Here is a 17,839-nt window from a genome sequence, read left to right on the forward strand (position 1 = left end):
AATGTACTATTCGCTTTTTCTAATAGCTTTTTCTTATTCCCGATTTTATTTATTTATTGGAATCATATCTTGAGAGACGGACATAAATAATTACAAAATAGGTTATTCTTGCATTCTGCTGTAGCCTAAAATTAAATTTTTGGTAATTTTATTCAAAGTACAAACAGATTCCTGCTATCTTATTATAGTAGCTATGTATAAACAGAATTCGACCCCTATTTAATATTTAGGGATAAATCGATTGGAGCATATCACTACTTTTTTATTTATATTGATCATGAGTGCAATTTGGAAATGGCAGACTTGTACTAACTTCCTACCCGTATTACTAAACTTTTAAGTTTGGGTTTTCATCTAGTAATGTCATAATTTAATTTCAACGTTTGAATAATTAATGCAGTTGCAAAAGTTTTTTTGACGTGACAACGTCTTATAAATTGGTTTGCCGGGTGACACTTCAAGAAACTGCGTTACGCTCCGCTCACGTTATGCGCTCACAATGAGAGCGAGTGAATAAAATTTTGTTAATATGAAATTCAGTGCGAGATTCTTTGTATAAATTAATGTTTTAAATATAATTCTTTGTATAAATAAATGTTTTAAATTGTTACTATTATTTCATCCTTCTTCCTACTATACGAATGAATATTCACATTAAAATTATTTTACCACTCAAAGTCGTTGTCACGTAAAACTTTCGCCCGTATACCGACTTTACAGGCAACCAATTTTTTTTCTAAAGTACTCGTATTACGAGGGTTTGTAAAACAAGTTCAACTTTATTACATTAATTATTTTATCGTTCACGAACTCTCTCGCGTATTTGAGAGGGCTTTGCTTTACAACATAGTAATGCAAAGCTAAAAAGTTATGTGAAATTATAGATTTTAATTTTGGCTAAATTGTGACTAATATTAACTATATAAAAATAAGTCGGGTTTTCCTTCCTGACGCTATAACTCCAGAAAGCACGAACCGATTTCCACGGTTTTGCATTCGTTGGAAAGGTCTCAGGCTCCGTGAGGTTTATAGTAAAGAAAATTCAGGAAAATTTTCAACGTAAGGTAGAGGTAGGGTAGGGTACGGGTAGGATAGGGGTAGGGTAGGGGTAGGTAGGGGTAGGTAGGGGTAGGGTAGAGGTAGGGTAGGGGTAGGTTAGGGGTGGGGTAGGGTAGGGGTAGGGTAGGGTAGGGTAGGGTAGGGTAGGGGTAGGGTAGGGTAGGGGTAGGGTAGGGGTAGGGTAGGGGTAGGGTAGAGGTATTTGAAAGTCTACATCGAGTTTCACGCGAACGAAGTCGCGGGCATCCGCTAGTATTTATTATATTAATTCATATTGTAAAGACTTGATATTTCAATACTTATTTGGAATGAACATAATGTTAAACAAATTTTAGAAATTCTTCATAAAACATGAATAGAATGAACCTACAAAAAATCCTTTTTCTTGTTGTAATATATCATTATAAATCATTGAGATTGTATTTCATATTGACATAGGTACTATAAGATTTATTACGGTTCGTCGGAAGATCTTTCCTGTTACTTTATGAACTATGATTTATTTTTGGTACGGTAGTAAGGAACAACAGTAGAATTCATTATATGCGTGGTAGTAGTTATTTTTATTGTCTACAAGTTAGCCCTTGACTACAATCTCACCTAAATGGTAAGTGATGACACAATCTAAGATGGAAGCTGGCTAACTTGTTAGGAGGAAGATGAAAATCCACGCTCCTTTCGGTTTCTACACGACATCGTACCAGAACGCTAAATCGCTTGGCGGTGCGTCTTTGCCGGTAGGGTGGTAACTAACCGCAGCCTAAGCCTAATTTGGTAATTATATATTAGAATGAAGAACTCCGCGGTTTCACCTGCGTAGTAACTATTTCCGCAAGAATGTGGTTTTTAACTGTAATCTTTGTTACTCGCCAGTAATGAAGCTTCGTATTGGTTAGAAAATCTGAAAACGGTTTAGTTATTTCAGAGCCTATTTGAAACAAACAGCCAAATCTTTTCTCTTTAAAATATTATTTTAGATAAGGAAGATGACATATAGTCGTAAACTTTATTGCATTATGCAGCCGGGAAAAAGAATAAAATCTAATCAAATATACTGCATCGTATTAAATCAAAAAGAGATTATTTCGTATTATGCGAATAAGTGAACGCTTACGTTGTAATCCGCAGAGAACTCCGTTTTTTCCCGGACGCTTTTTTCCCTATGTCCGATCTCAATGTAATAAAACCTAAGCGTCCTTAAAGCTCATCTAATTAACGCGGAAAAACCGCAAGGATTTTTTTTCGTACCGCATTATTATGCATAACTATTTATGATTTTTGAACAAACAAAGATAAATGTTGTACAACATACTTTATTAAATAAAAATTAATGTATATGTTGATAGAAGCTTTCCTTACAATTGTATTATTTAATATGTTTTGAAAACTGTGTTATCATATTAAATTCTGGTAGGACTACTTAAAACAAAAAAAAACACACATACAGCCGAACGTAAAACCTCCTCCTTTATGGAAGTCGGTTAAAAAAAGAGAAACAAAAAATAAATAAGTTTAAAATGTACCTGCTTATGGTAAGCGAGGCAACTGAACAGATTTTAATGCGGTTTTTATTAGTAAATCAAGCCAAACCTGGTTATAGGATTGGTTTCATTGATATCGGGCGAAATATTTAATCTATGTGTTTGAAAGAAATTCGGTTTAGTTATATCATTTATAACTCCAGCTGGTATATTCTCTATTTTGTTCTAATGGTAGATTAATACTATGGTTACTCTTAACCCCGATAATGCTGTGAATGATTTACACGTGAAAATGAGAGACACAGTTAATTTAAAAGTGAATTTAAATGTTAGCACCGACGACTTTCTCGCTGAAACTGAAAATACTAGTAAAATAATAGTAGTGAACAAAATCCCTTAAGGCGACTAACACAGATGCGTCTAGTGTTGTTCTATTTACTTTAGCAACCGTAGTCTCCAAATGCGTTATTGTTTTAAGCGAGCAAACATGTTAGTTTTGTCTTTGTACTTGTGGTTGTATCTAGAATATTTTAACTTGGTACGTTAATGTATTCTATTTGAATGTGTTAAAGTATGTTGGCGTAACTTGTAATGTGTTAATGTCTCTTTTGTGTCTCTATTATTCTGTTAAATTCTTAAAAGTATTATTGCTGAATGGTTTTTCTGAATCGATTTGGCATTTGTTCACTTCTAAACTCTTTTGTGTGCCACTGTTTCAATGCGACTTTGTTTTTTAACCGACTTACAAAAAAGAGGAGGTTCTACGTTCGGCTGTACGTATGTTTATTTTTTTATTTTTCATAAGAGTAGTGGGTACCCACGGTTTCATCCGCATTGTTCCCATTTCCGTGGGAATACGGAAGTAAAATTTAATTTATTTTGGTGATGATTATGTAGCTTTACAGCCTCAATAGCTCAACGGTAAAAACGGTTGGACTCATCACCGAGGGGAGGGGGGGGTGGTTCAATCCTCACTTTTTTAAAAAAAAAAAAAAAAAGCTTTAAATAGCTGAAATATTTTTAAAATTTGTTTAGTTGTAAACGCATAGAAAAACAGATATAATTAATTGTTTTTGCACTTGTGATATACTAATGGACGTTCATGATTTCGTCCGCGTGGAATTTATATTTATCCTACTGCCTTCTCCCGTCCCCGTCCCGTTTTTCAATGTTTTAATAGTTATTCAGATATTCAGGACGGAGATAAATTCAATAAATCAAAAATATTAATCATAGTTTCCGTTAAAAATAACGTGGCATTTTGGTAGAATATTTTTCAAAAACAATTCAGTAGATCCAGAGAATACCATCTATAATATGTTAATGAGAACACCTTTTTAGTTTCATATAGGTTTCGTTCGTTCATCGTCGTTATCAACCCATATTCGGCTCCCTACTGAGCTCGAGTCTTCTCTAAGAATGAGACGGTTTAGGCCTTAGTCCACCACGCTGGCTGAAAATTCTCTGGTGTGCAGGTTTCCTCACGATGTTTTCCTTCAAAGTTTGAGACACGCGATATTTAATTTCTTAAAATGCATACAACTGTAAAGATGGAGGTGCATGCGTCGGACCGGATTCGAACCCACTCCCTCCGGAATCGGAGGCAGAGGTCATATCCACTGGGCTATCACTACTACACTACTCATATAGGTTTATTTATTATTGATAAATTGTCAACAGAAAGTGGTTCGGGAAATGAATCGCCTCGGCATGTTGATTGATGTGTCGCACGTGGGTGAGAACACGACCCGGGCAGCAATCAGACTGTCAAAGGCGCCGGTTATCTTTAGCCACTCGTCCGTATACAGCCTGTGTCAGCACAAGAGAAACGTTCCTGACGATATAATACAGTCAATGGTAAATATATAGGCTACAAAGGAGATGATCCAAAATTGTATTGAGCCCAGGATCAGTCATTGTACTCTAGCTGAAATAAAAGAAGATATTTTTTTAAATTATTTTTGATTATACAAATCTACGAATTTAGTTTAATTCTTTCGAAATAATATTCACTATCTCCCAAGAAATGCTACATTATTATGGGTATTAATGGCGGTTAAATGACGTTTTCAATGCAGTAGTCGATTTGATGTTTCCTGTCAAATGTCATGTCATAGTTGCTCTATGATCGCCATCTTAATATAAATCAAAAACTTGGATTTTTATTTTATTTATTTCTTTATATTTAGTTAGATTTATTCACTTTAATAAAGTCCTTGATTTTTTAAATTTTAATGATACGGGGTACAAGAGTGGACCTGAAATGGACCACCTCCTTTATTTCCTCATATTATACAGGGTGTTCTGTATAAAATGGGGATTTTAGACATAAAATGGGGGGTCCTGTAAATAATGAACAAAAATGGGTAATGGTTAAAACACAAATGCCGGGGTTAAGGGTGATAATGTTAAATTAATTAACTACCACTACCAGATGTTAATGATGACAATTGAGACCGACGGATTACCGTGCTCAACGAGGAAGAGGGGTGTAACACCACTAACTTCTAAACTCTGGGCTGAAAATTTTAACTGAGAATTCCTTAGAAGAACGAAACTCAATATCTTATAGTCTGACCCAAGGTTCGAACCCAGAATCTAATTCCAATACCATATAGGCTAAACACTGGACGAACGGTCTTGGAGCCTTTGAGCCTTAATAGCCCGGTAAGAGCGGGCGGACTCACCACCGAGGAGTGGTGGCTCGATCCTCGGCCCGTTGGTCTATTGTCGTACCCACTTATACAGTCTTTCCCGACTAGTTGGAGGGGAATGAGAATATTGGCCATATTTAAAAGATATGACAAAAAATGTTTTTTTTTAAAAAAAGAACAAGACAGTTAACTTAATAAAGTTAAGCAATTAACTGAAGTTTATTGTATAGCAATAATTTTTTTTGTAGAAAGAAAATGGAGGGATTATCATGGTGAATTTCTTCCCGGACTTTGTCAAATGTGCTCCAAATGCTACACTATCTGACGTCGCTGGTAAGTTACATATTAAAATCTTTTGTTCAACGTTTTACTAAAAAAAAGGAGAATAATGAACTCCCATAACTTCGTCCGCTTCTCTACGTAACTATTTTTAGAGTATCGTGGTCCACAAGGAACCCTTATAGTTTCGCCGTGTATATCTGTATGTCCATCCGTCCCCAGTTTATCGCAGACTTGCGCCAAGATGGCGGTCACAGATCATTGGATAATATTACTATTAGTGTATATACGATATAGAAATCTGTAATTTAGTATGACTATGCACAGTAAAAATATGAACTAATTTGCAAAATAAATAAATTTTTTAATGAATTTACAAAAATTTTGGCAAATTTAAACTGCCTTACTGAAATTTTCGTCATAAACACTCTATCTATAAGTGATAACCTGATGAACATCCGTTTAGTAGTTATCAAATTTATTGTGATCATTATTAAGCCATATCCGGCTCACTGCTGAGCTCGAGTCTCCTCTCAGAATGAGAGGGGTTAGGACAATAGTCCGCCACGATGGCCAATGTGGATTAGCAGATTTCACACACGCAGAGAATTAAGATAATTCTCTGGTATGCAGGTTTCCTTACGATGTTTTTCTTTCAAATTTTAAATGTATTTGCTTCGTCTTCCAAATTCTCCAGCATTGCATATTTAACTACTGTCGCCGATGATATTTCTAGAATGGCGATCCATCGAATCCAAAGCATTTAAACCGGTATTTGCCAAAGGTATTCGTTAAAACGTTTTCAATATTGATCCAGCTAAAACATTTCGTGCGTGAGTCTTTATTGAGTAGAAAAAATCTTCGTTAAGAAAATTTTATGTTGCCGTGTCGAAATTATTGCATAATTGGGATTATTAAAATTCTGTATAAGATGATGATGATAATGATGAAAGTGCCTAACTAATACCCCCGTTAAAATTATGTTTTTAAATTGTATTTAATTAGGATACTATGTAATACTAGCTGAGACCCGTGGTGTTGTCCGCGAAAAATAAGTACACGTACACATAATTTGATTTTAACTTCAGACTAAAAAAAGAAGTAGGTTCTGTCAGTTTCACCATGTCTGTCCGTCCATCTATTCGCGGCTTAGCGCAGAGACTATTACTACTAGAATGCTGTAAATTAGCATGAGTATGAACATTAAAAATGTGAAAAAAGTCGTGAATAAAATCTTGAAAATATGTTTTTTAGGGTACCTCCCCTAAATGTAAAGTAGGAATGATTTTACTCGTTTATATCATAGTGTGGGGTATCGTTGGATAGATCTTTGAAAGATATAGTTAAGGGGTCTTCTACCAATATTTTTTGATTTATAGATCCGTTTGTAAAATACTAAGCTTTTAAGAGCAAAATTTTGTTAGAGTCAAGTGTCCGCACCTTCTACTGGCTAAACGGTTACTTATGAATACGTTTAAAAATTCACGAAAGTAAGATATGATATAATGAAATTACAAGAAGAACTATAAACTCTAAGTAGTAATTGTTATTTAAAGAGTTCTAGTCGACCAACTTATAAAACGTAATTGGAAGTCGGAAATTGCATACTAATTCCGTTGTTAATTAAAAAGATAACTCAGAGTGTGTTAAAACTAGAAAGCTTAAATTTGGTTCAGTTAATAAATGTATATTGAGTACTTCTATAAAGTTGTGAAAAGAAAATTTGAAAAAATAAAAGTTTTGTGGTTCCTTACATGCTAAGTGAGGATGAATTTTTTATCGTCTATCACTCTATCCCATGGTGTGGGGTATTTTTATCGGTATTTTTGTGCATTACATAAAGGTTCAAAGTGCTAGATTAATCTACGGAACCTTAAACTACACGTGGCTCGACACGCACTTTTTGTTATTGTTATTAATTTGTTTCTTTAATTTTATCATTTATTAAAAACTAGCGGACCCGGTCAAGCTTCGCTTTGACTTTTGTGCACTTCTTCCCTACCTCTACACTATTCTACCCCTACCCTAATCCTACCCCTACCCTACCCTACCCTTCTGTCATCATCATCATCTTACTACTGAAGATGAAAGTTTCTGTTGGTAAAATAATTTTGAAAATCGGTTTAGTAGATCTAGAGATTACCCCTACAAACTCTCTAACTCACAAAATTATTCTCTGTATTATGTATATTATTAGTATAGTTAGGTAGACAATCTCTGGCTTTGACTACATTGATTGTTTCATATTACTCGATATTCCGCTTCGGTGCTATCAATTTGTAAACTTTGGATTGTGGTTCCATCGAGCTGAGCTGTAATTAAATTAATAGTAAACTATGATTAAGCGCGATTAGGTATAGTTCGATTGGAAACGTTTATTGTTCCGTAAAAGACTTTGCTGCGGACACTAACCTGAATCGAGTGGAGTGTCCCGTGGAGCCAGGCCTGGTCCGTCGTCTTCTCGGCAGAAGTAGGTCGCTGATATGTTGGTTTTCTTCACAATATGTCACCTCACAATAGATAAGTTGATAGCACAACGAAGATTAGGAATAGTATGTCCTTTTATCGCGATATGGTTATTTTAACGGGGATGCGTTGTTAGCCGCTCGACTGGTTGCGGGTAACTGAATATATTGTTCAAATGGAACGCTTCCTTTACTATAGGTCGTGCCCACAGCAATTAGTCATATAAGAATTATAAAAAATAATGACATTTGAAACTTCCTCAAGGTTGGTTATAGATGATACCTTATTTTTATTGTGTTCCAGTACGGAACATTTATTGTTATACTTGCTACTCATATATACCTTCGCAGATTGCCAAGACTTACGAGTAGTTTCGAATGTTTGAATTTAGTTCTTGTTTTAATGAATTGAATGTGTTAGCTTTGACTACAATAAGTTATTTGAAACTAACTGCAGATATAAAAAGCACTCATTGCTTGTCTTTAACAATTATTTGGTAAAAAAAATACGTCAGGTATAACTCAATCTAAAAAGCTTCAATAGCTCAACGTTAAGAGCGGTTGGACTCATCACCAAAGGGGGGTAGTTCAATCCTCACCCCGTTGGTTTATTGTCGTATCCACTCCTAGCACAGTATTTCCCGACTAGTTGGAGGGGAATGGGAATATTGGTAAAAAATATGGCAAATATTCCTCAAAAAAAATGTATTACACTAATTTTCTATAGGCAAAATTTTCTGTGTGTCATACACACACCTCCTTTGTTTTAGTTCCTCCTTTGCACTGCGGCTACTAAAACGATTAGGCTGAAATTTGGAATAGAAATAGATATTACTCTGGATCTACACATAGGCTACTTTCATCCTGGAAAATTTATGATTCCCGTGTGATTTGTGATGAACGAAATTTTAGTCGGACAGGTCCTCGGGTGTTTGCAAATTTGAAATAACATTTGAATACTTTTATCCCGTAACATTATAGAGTTCCTGTAGAACAAGGCATTAAAGTTTAACAAAGTAATTTATTATTATAAAGTCAAAAGTTGGTCTGTATGTTTGTTACACCTACATGCTTCATTACTGCTAAACTGATTTTTAGCAAAGTTCTTCTAAATAACATTGAACACATTGTTAAATTTAACAAATTTTACAGTATTTTTTAATAAAAGGCAGAGTAAAAATTCAGAAAAAAATAAAAAACACATTTGTAGTTAAAACTAAATTACGTGTACATACTTTTTTTTCGCGGGCTACACCATGGGGAGCAGCTAGTTTTTTTTTATAATTTGAACTTTAAGATACAATTTGTTTTTCTTAGAACATTTCCATTATATCAAGAGGATGATTGGTGCTGATCACGTTGGTGTAGGCGGTGACTTCGATGGCGTTAACAGGTAATTTAAGTTTATTTATCACATCTCTTTAATTATCCATTACAGGGCTCTTTTCTTGAGGCGCGAGGTCAACTGACCTCGTACCTCAAGAAAAGAGCAGCAGCAAAAAAGGATTTTAGCGTCTTCAATAATAACGAGGTAGATAAACCTCGTTCCGCACCACATAAAGTTTTAGTACGAGGTCAAAATACCTCGTACAAAATACTCGGACGCATCGCATAAAACGTATTTTTAACCGACTTCTTAATTTTACGATAGATAAAATCCGCTCGATGTGATACGTTCGGTGCAGTGGACGCTTACGTATAGTGTCATCACGTTGCTTCAGTGTGGTTTGGTGGGCTTACGAGGGTGTGTCACTAATAGACTAGTTCACACTATTTTAATTGGGTCTTAAATTTTTCATTAGCATTCTACTAGATTGAAAAAAAAAAAATTTTTTTGAGATATAAATACATTAAAAATTTAATTCAAAATAATATGTTTTTGACAATACGCGTCAAAAAGCTGTCGGCCATACTGAGTGTTTGACAAAATTATTAGTTATTAATCAGTTTGACGTTTATTCCTTTAGTGACATCAAGTAACATCGTGACGTCACAAAATTTGAATTTCGGTTTCGGTTTTGGCCAGAAAACCAGTTTCGGTCGGACTCTACTTTTTAATGGATGAAAATATCAAATAGGTTCATAGCCCGACCTGTTGACTCAAACCCATTTCATAATCCCAATCCAAATAGACTGGAGCGGACAAACGAATCGTTTAAAATATCTTTACAATTTTCAATTCATGTGACATTGCTCGTGAAGTGTATGTAACATTGTTCTTTGCAAGTGTTGTAAAGGAGATGGTCCAAAATTGTATGGAGCCCAGGATCAGTCATTGTACCCTAGCGGAAATAAAAGAAGATATTTTTTTTTACTATTTTTGATTATACAAATGTACGATTTTACTTTAATTCTTTCGAAATAATATTTATTATCTCCCAAGAAATGCAACATTAATAAGGGTAATAATGGCGGATAGATGACGTTTTCAATGCAGTAATCGATTTGACGTTTGCTGTCAATTGTCATGTCATAGTTGCTCTATGGGCGCCATCTTGATATAACTAAAAAACTTGGGTTTTTATTTTATTTATTTCTTTTTATTTAGTTATATGATTATGATACGAGGTACAAGAGTAGACCTGAAATGGACCATCTCCTTTAAAAACATTTTATATTACTATGACACGAACATTCGTGACTCAGATGTACAAATTTTTGTCCTAATATAATAGAGTTCCACGTGGATTGGAAGATGTTTCAAAGTATCCAGAATTGTTTGCTGAGTTGCTAAGAAGTGGACAGTGGACCGTGCAAGAGTTGAAGAATCTTGCTGGACTTAACATGCTACGAGTAATGCGCCAAGTAGAAAAGGTAAGAACAACCACCATCCTCATTAGCATTATTTTATTTTTAACCGACTTCAAAAAAAGGAGGAGGTTCTACAAATATTAAAAAAACATATGCCGTCAAATTGAGAACAATTTGACGGCATATGTTTTTTTAATATTTGTTACCTCATAACTTCGTAATTTGTTAAATAATTTTCGATTTGTTTTTGTTTCAAACAATAGGTAATACTTCCAGATTGGTCTCATTTCATTTTCATTAAAATCAGTTTTGTAATTTTGTGTTAAAATCAAAATAACTGAAATACGTCTTTGAAGTCGGTCCATTTTTATATTAAAAAAAACATACATAAAACGTAGAACCTCCTCCTTTTTGGAAGTCGGTTAAAAATATTATATTATGTAACAATGCACAAAAGTGTGACATATAAAATGGAGTGGAAAAGATAGAATAAAAACTCAAGTTTTCGATATTAAGGGTCGCATTATTTTGGGCATTGTCAGATTTCTAGTTATGGGAAGAGAACCAACGACCTAACATGCAGACCTGTCAGTCATTGCACCACTTGTCACCAAATAATAGTTACAGAAATGATTGAATTAGTAAAATTAAAGTTACGAGTATGTACCTCGCATTAGTATAACCTTTTTTATTGGCCTCAGAAATTAAATGTTTTACTCAAATATAAAAAAATATACATAATGTTAAAATTCAGTTTACCGAAATAGATTTAATAATATAGTTTTGTTATTTACGCGATTTTTCACAAATCAGGTCAGATTGTACCTACCTTTAGCTCCAAGGAAGTAAATAAACAATTTTTAGACCCAGAAGTTTTGTTTTTTATGTTATATCACTGTTCGAATATAAAATTAAAAGAAAATACGTGTGGCACTCGGGGTAATGCTATTGCATAACATTTCTTATCAACTTATGTAATTATAATTATTTATTTATTTATTTTATTTACGCACTATTTTTTTTTCTTTACAAAATAATAAAAAAAATCTTTACGTTGAGGTGGAATAGAACACTGGTTTAATAATTTTTGCCCCTTAGTTTCACAACACTTGTCCAATTGATTCAATAAGATAGCATCGAAATGTTTTAACTTGATTTTACAACTTGGGCGTTAGGTTTATTTTTGTCACAGAATTTCTTGATTCGGTCGCCGCACTTAAAGCTCGAGATAAAATCTATGCAATAGCTTCAAAATTATTTTGTTTGTTGTACCTACATATGTAGTGAGATGCTGAAATTTAATTATTCCATAATTCCAATTTGAAATAGATACGCGATGATTTGCGCACCAATGGAGCGGAACCGGAGGAACATCCAGACTCACCCTCTGATAACGGCAACTGTACCAGCAACGCTTTCGATCTTGAATACGTCTAAATATCTCATGAGTGCTTTTTATCTAGCTGCCAATGGATAAATAGTTTGAATTTGAAGTACTAACTGCCTTTTATAAGAGCCACGGTAAGATTACCGTTTTGACATTTTAAACCCACAGAAATTTATTAAAAAAATATCAGGAATGTACAATATACCTACTATTACGTTTGAATTGATTTTATAGTGATGTCACGTAAAAGTTGATTTAGGGCATAACATGCATAGCCAAAACAGGGTAGATGAATAAACCCTTAAATTTAAAGAAATGTTTTTATATTAGTTATTAGTACAGACAAAGACGTAATATACATTTGATTATAATTTCTTCGATAATATTTTTGTAAGCTCTCATATTATATTCTTATCGTGTCGCAAACATATAAGGTAGATAAATATATTCATGTGGCAGCTATATAAAAAGTTTAAACCGACGACATTCTGACATGCTTTTATAAATTATAACAGAATACAAATAGATATTATATTATAGTGTGTGTCGTATTGCATTGATGTTTTCCTAAATAACTTATAGTTTGTTTTATAAAGACTGAATCACATTTATCGCTTTTGGTTGTTGGTTGGTTTGTCGTCATGAATGATGCTTTGATGGTTTTTGCGATTTAGTTGCTTTAAGCTGATTTAAGATCTACTTAAGTCATCAAGCAAAAACAAGTTTAGATTATATCGCGTGTATCAATTTTTTTTTCATTTTTATTATCTTATTTATCTATTCTAATTATGTTTGCCTGATTAATTATGATTTCATATACATTGACAGTAGTATTTTTAAAGTGTCGAAAATTATGGCCTACACGTTAATAATCAAAACAGCTTCTTTAGTAATTGTTGATGAAAAATGTGATTCAGGCTTAAGTGGCATGGAGATGGAGCTATCAATTTAGCATCTTGGGAGCGTATCGATGTAATGGTCGATAAAATGGATCTATCTCATTCTTTAAACTAATACCTACGTGCCAAATTTGGTGCCAAAATAGTTTTGAATCAAAAATATTATTTGATAAGAAAATGAATATTTCACCTAGGGTTAGTAATCAAACATAGTCTTTGCATTTTTAAACTACGTTCTAAATAGGCAGAAATCATTGGAAGTTTATATTGCTGTGTTCACAAGGAGTATTAAATTCAGGAATGAGATAGATGGTTATATTATTTGTTGTTGTATAACCGTTAGTCTCAGATTTTTTATATAATCGGTGTAGTCGACGCGTATTAGGTGTTCAATGTGGCCAAAGCACTCTTGTCTGTACCTACTGTATCTGATTAACTTCTGTGTCACATATCACCCAGTTTACTTCTATACCCTCCAAAAATGGCTCCGTTTTATTGAACATTCTTTAATGAAATCGAATTTAAATTAGTTTAATTAATTTTAACTTCAATTTTTATATTAGTATAAAAATTATAAATTATAATTGTCGAGTCTTTTGACTGAGTTGACGAAGAGATTAAGAGAAAAATTGGAATCAATAAAATGTATTGCATAAAAAGCTATATTGAAAATGTAAGAGAGAAATATGATTAAATGATGAAAATATTTTTATTTACATTTGATATATACTTAATTAAAAAAAATCTTCTTACGACTTAGGAATGTAGGTAGCGAATAAATTTTTAACAATGTTAAAAATGTTAAAGATTAAACCTTTTATACATAAGTAATTTTTGGAATATTAAAAATAAATAATAATTTAAATTCTAAAGGAATTGAGTACCAAAATACGGACGCCATTGGATTTGTTCTTCTTTCTTATTTCTCCGCTTGTGTAATCTAATAGTTGTATACAGTATAATATATTAAAGAGGTCAATAATTAATTCATTAATTATAATGTCAAAAGTCATAAACTTCTACTTCAAAATCATCATAATAAAATGTCTTTAATTTATTTACTGTTCACATATACAGTGAAACATGAAAATGTCTTTACAAACAATCAAATGTATTCACTACCTATGTACGTGGATATATTAAACATGGATTATCCATATTCTACAAAAATGGACGTCGTCCATTGATATAGCTACGAGTACATTTTAACTTATGGTCTATCCTTACAATGTTAAAGGTTACGATAAAAAAAACAGTTGTCTGTAAAGTCGGTTTACTAACGATAGTTGAACGTGACAACTTCATAAGAAAATACTGATGGAATGGTTGCATTTTTCAAAAGAAAATGTTCGTTTACAAAAACAGAACCCTTATTCTAAAATCCTCATAGACCAGAATATACTTTATTTCTTATAAAAAAAGTTGGCAACCCTTGAGCGAGGAAACGACACATGACGACATCTTTTATCGAGTGTGCATCCGGCTTAATCGAATTATAAGACGTTGTCACGTCAAAAATAATCCTGTTAAGAAAAACAAATTCACGTTAAATTTAATGATTTGAATGTTTACCTACACTGGTTTTGTTATTATAGAACAGTGAATAACGCTGATATTGACCTCTTTTTTACGAAAAATACAAAAGTATGTGTAAGTAGATTCTATTGCTACGTAGTTTCAGTGTTTATATAATAATCGAAGCATTCACTTCTATGTTTCTAGAATTTAACCATTTTTTTAATTATATTTCACCTACTTGGACCGAGATAGTGAAACGTACCTTATTTTATGAAAGCTGAAAGTAAGCGCTCGCTCCTAATATACTCGTATGTAAGTACGTTAGCCAAAGTAGAGCCTCAATAGCTAAACGGTAAGAGCGATCGGACTCACTACGGAGGGGTGGGGATTCGATAACCGTTTACCCGGCTAGTTGGAGGGAAATGAGAATACTGGTCGTACTTAAATGATATGGCAAATATTTTTTTTAACAAAAATGATGTACCTATAGGAATATAGACAGACATATTTTCGGTTTTCATAAAATAAGGTCCGTCTGGTTAATTATCGCAGACTCGTTTTACGTTTGATAATAAAGCATATTCCGCGTCTTGTGAAATGTTGTGATCAATATTTGTGTACCAATAACTGTCTAACATCTATCTAATACTATTTTTTTTAAGGTATAATTATTTTCAAGTAAAGTCGATAATTAAAACAATGTGGAGCACAAGTATTTGAAGTTCAATAGATTTTTGTGTTACAACTATGATTTACGTCCAAACACATATCCAAACTGGAAAATATCCTATTTGTTAATGCTGATAAATATTTGTGTTAAGATAAAGCAGAATTAGTACCTAATTAATTTAAATACTTTCGTTTAAAAAACTGGTTTCATACAAATATGCCGATATGAAGAACATCAAAAATTACAAGCAAATTAAAATACACATTAAATCCCTTTCGAGGCAAAATGGTTTTAAGGAGACATTTTCCGTATATTTTCGTACTTTCATTACATTTTTGATATACACGTTTATGTCTATACGACAATAAAACCTTCGAAAAGATTGAAATTTCCACTTTTTCCTTTAATTTTAATCAAATATATTTGTTTTCTTTGCGACTCCATTTTTTCAACATTTTGGGCTCGAATTAACATTTCAGTAACGATACTCGTATAACACTTGAATACCTCGTGAATCATTTGGACAAATAATAGTGTAATTATGACAGCAAAAAAGAATACATATATACTACATATAATTAGAAGCTGAAGATTTTTTAAGATGCTCTGACAAATGGGCGACACTAAAATAGATACAATTGCCAAATTATGACCTGATTTTTTTATAATACTAAGACCATGGATTATAGTAATGATGCCAGTTCGCAAAGTTCGACTTTCATCATTTTTGATCAGCTGTTTTGGTCTTTATTATCAAACTATTAAATAGACATCAAATTAAGTGAGAAATATCATCTACCTACTGTATGGTATCCACTTGTAAGCATAGATGACATTTGTTACTTATAATCTCAGCCTGCAGGTCTTTAGAGGCTATTAAGATAATTAAGAGTGACAACCACTATCAGCTGAAAGTGACTCAAACAACTTGTACCGCAGCCGAAACACACCTTTGTAGTATGTCTTACGTTTATGAAGTTGAAGGAAATGATGGACACTGAACAAGTATATATATTTCATGAATATATACGTATATATTCATGAAATTTCTACACCCTTAGGGGCGATGTTGTCCCACGAAAGTCACAGAGTGTAGACGGAAAATATATGCGATCGATAATGATATTCTGTGGTACTGTGTCTACACTCTGTGGATTGCGTGGCAGCGCCGACAAATATAATATGATACGGTATATATTCTAAATAAGACCAATTCATGAGGTATTCATGTAAGGACATGACATCAAATTATAACCTATATTTTAAAATAAATATATGACATTTAATTATTGTTATAGGAATTAGTGGAAATTAAATTGGATCACAAGATTGAGCTGTGACTCTTATATTTACGAGTATAATATCGGGGTAAAATAAATAATGATTACGACTGAAAATTTTTCGAACCTATATTATAACCAATTAGCATTACTATCACGTCTGAAATCTGGCTGTTATTTTATAATTGGTTTTCATTCGTAAAACTTATAAATTGTGTTTTTGCACAAGCGCCTTGTATAAGATTGTAAAGACATTGAAAAAAAGTTTTATTGCACTCGGGATCAAAATAATGGATTTTTTAATTTTCCCGGTTAATAATTTTCAAAATAATCTTTTCAGCCCAGGTCTAACTTGTCATTTAATAAAAAAAAAATATTACTTTTATTATTAATTACTTCGTGGACACTATAGCACCTCAAGTCACTTCAAAACTTTATCAACGAGTTTACTTTACGGAGAATATTGTTATAATGACTTTGTCAAGAAAACGTGCGCTTGTGCTAAACTCAATTTGTGTACTGCATTAAAATTTCAAGGCTCAATTAATTTAAGGTGTAAATCCTTGATATTTTCTTAATACGAAAGCGAAATGACTTTGTAAGCTCTTTATATTGTATATCGTACACGAATTAAATAAACACGATTGCTGTATACTCACTTTGGATTTGTTTTATTTTATCTTTATCCCTACTTTCTAGATAATATTGAAAATTTTAGCCCGCCATACCGTATTGGAGCAGTATGCTGGGTCTATATCCTCCTGTCCTATAAGGAGCCCGGGCCTTGGCCGGATGGCGGATAATAATGTTGTTGTATTTTACATTGCAATGCCCATAAATGACCACGCTGGGCATGCGGGTTGGTCATTCGCAGTCCTAGACTTCTCGCATCGGTGTCACTTCTGTCTGACACCGGTCTGTGGTACTTGTGAAGTCTAGCCCAATCAGAATGGTTATACCACCATTAGTCGGTCGCCAGAGTCTCGTGGGTCAATCTGCAGGGTGCACCACGAGCAAGTGAGGTTGGCAGTTGGGGAGGCTGACTGGTACTAGCCTCCCCCTTAAACTCCCTTACGTAAGGTAAGGTAAGGTACTGTGGTGTTAAAAGTGAGTAATAAAATAGTTCACTGAGCGGGATTTAAAACCGTCGGGATTCAATGACTTACCGCCAAACAACTTAGCGTTCCAGTAGATGTCGCATAGAAAAAGTCCAGAGTTAAAGGTAGAATAAACTTCTTCCATATAAGCCATCCATCTTGCAATGCATCGTAATTTAACATCAGATGAGATCGGAAGAGCTAACTTCTCATCGATAAAAATAGTATAAAAAAAGATAAATCTGTTTACATACTTTCTGCGTAAATTGTTATTATGATAAAATTACATTCAGCTCGAA

General features: G+C 33.3%; 1 protein-coding gene across 2 annotated transcripts in view; it reads left to right on the forward strand.

The window, feature by feature from the left end:
* The window catches only part of LOC112047872 (dipeptidase 1-like), a 57,318-nt gene extending 40,216 nt beyond the window's left edge, over positions 1–17,102 (forward strand). For both annotated transcript variants that reach the window (XM_024085161.2, XM_024085153.2), the window contains 5 exons: positions 4,221–4,397; positions 5,443–5,527; positions 9,256–9,331; positions 10,614–10,752; positions 12,019–17,102. In XM_024085161.2, coding sequence (XP_023940929.1) covers positions 4,221–4,397; positions 5,443–5,527; positions 9,256–9,331; positions 10,614–10,752; positions 12,019–12,126 — 585 coding nt within the window. In that variant the 3' untranslated portion in view covers positions 12,127–17,102. The remainder of the gene's footprint in view (positions 1–4,220; positions 4,398–5,442; positions 5,528–9,255; positions 9,332–10,613; positions 10,753–12,018) is intronic.
* The last annotated feature ends 737 nt before the right edge of the window (positions 17,103–17,839 follow it).

Source organism: Bicyclus anynana, chromosome Z, assembly GCF_947172395.1.
Source record: "Bicyclus anynana chromosome Z, ilBicAnyn1.1, whole genome shotgun sequence".
In the NCBI taxonomy this organism is placed as follows: Eukaryota; Metazoa; Arthropoda; class Insecta; order Lepidoptera; family Nymphalidae; genus Bicyclus; species Bicyclus anynana.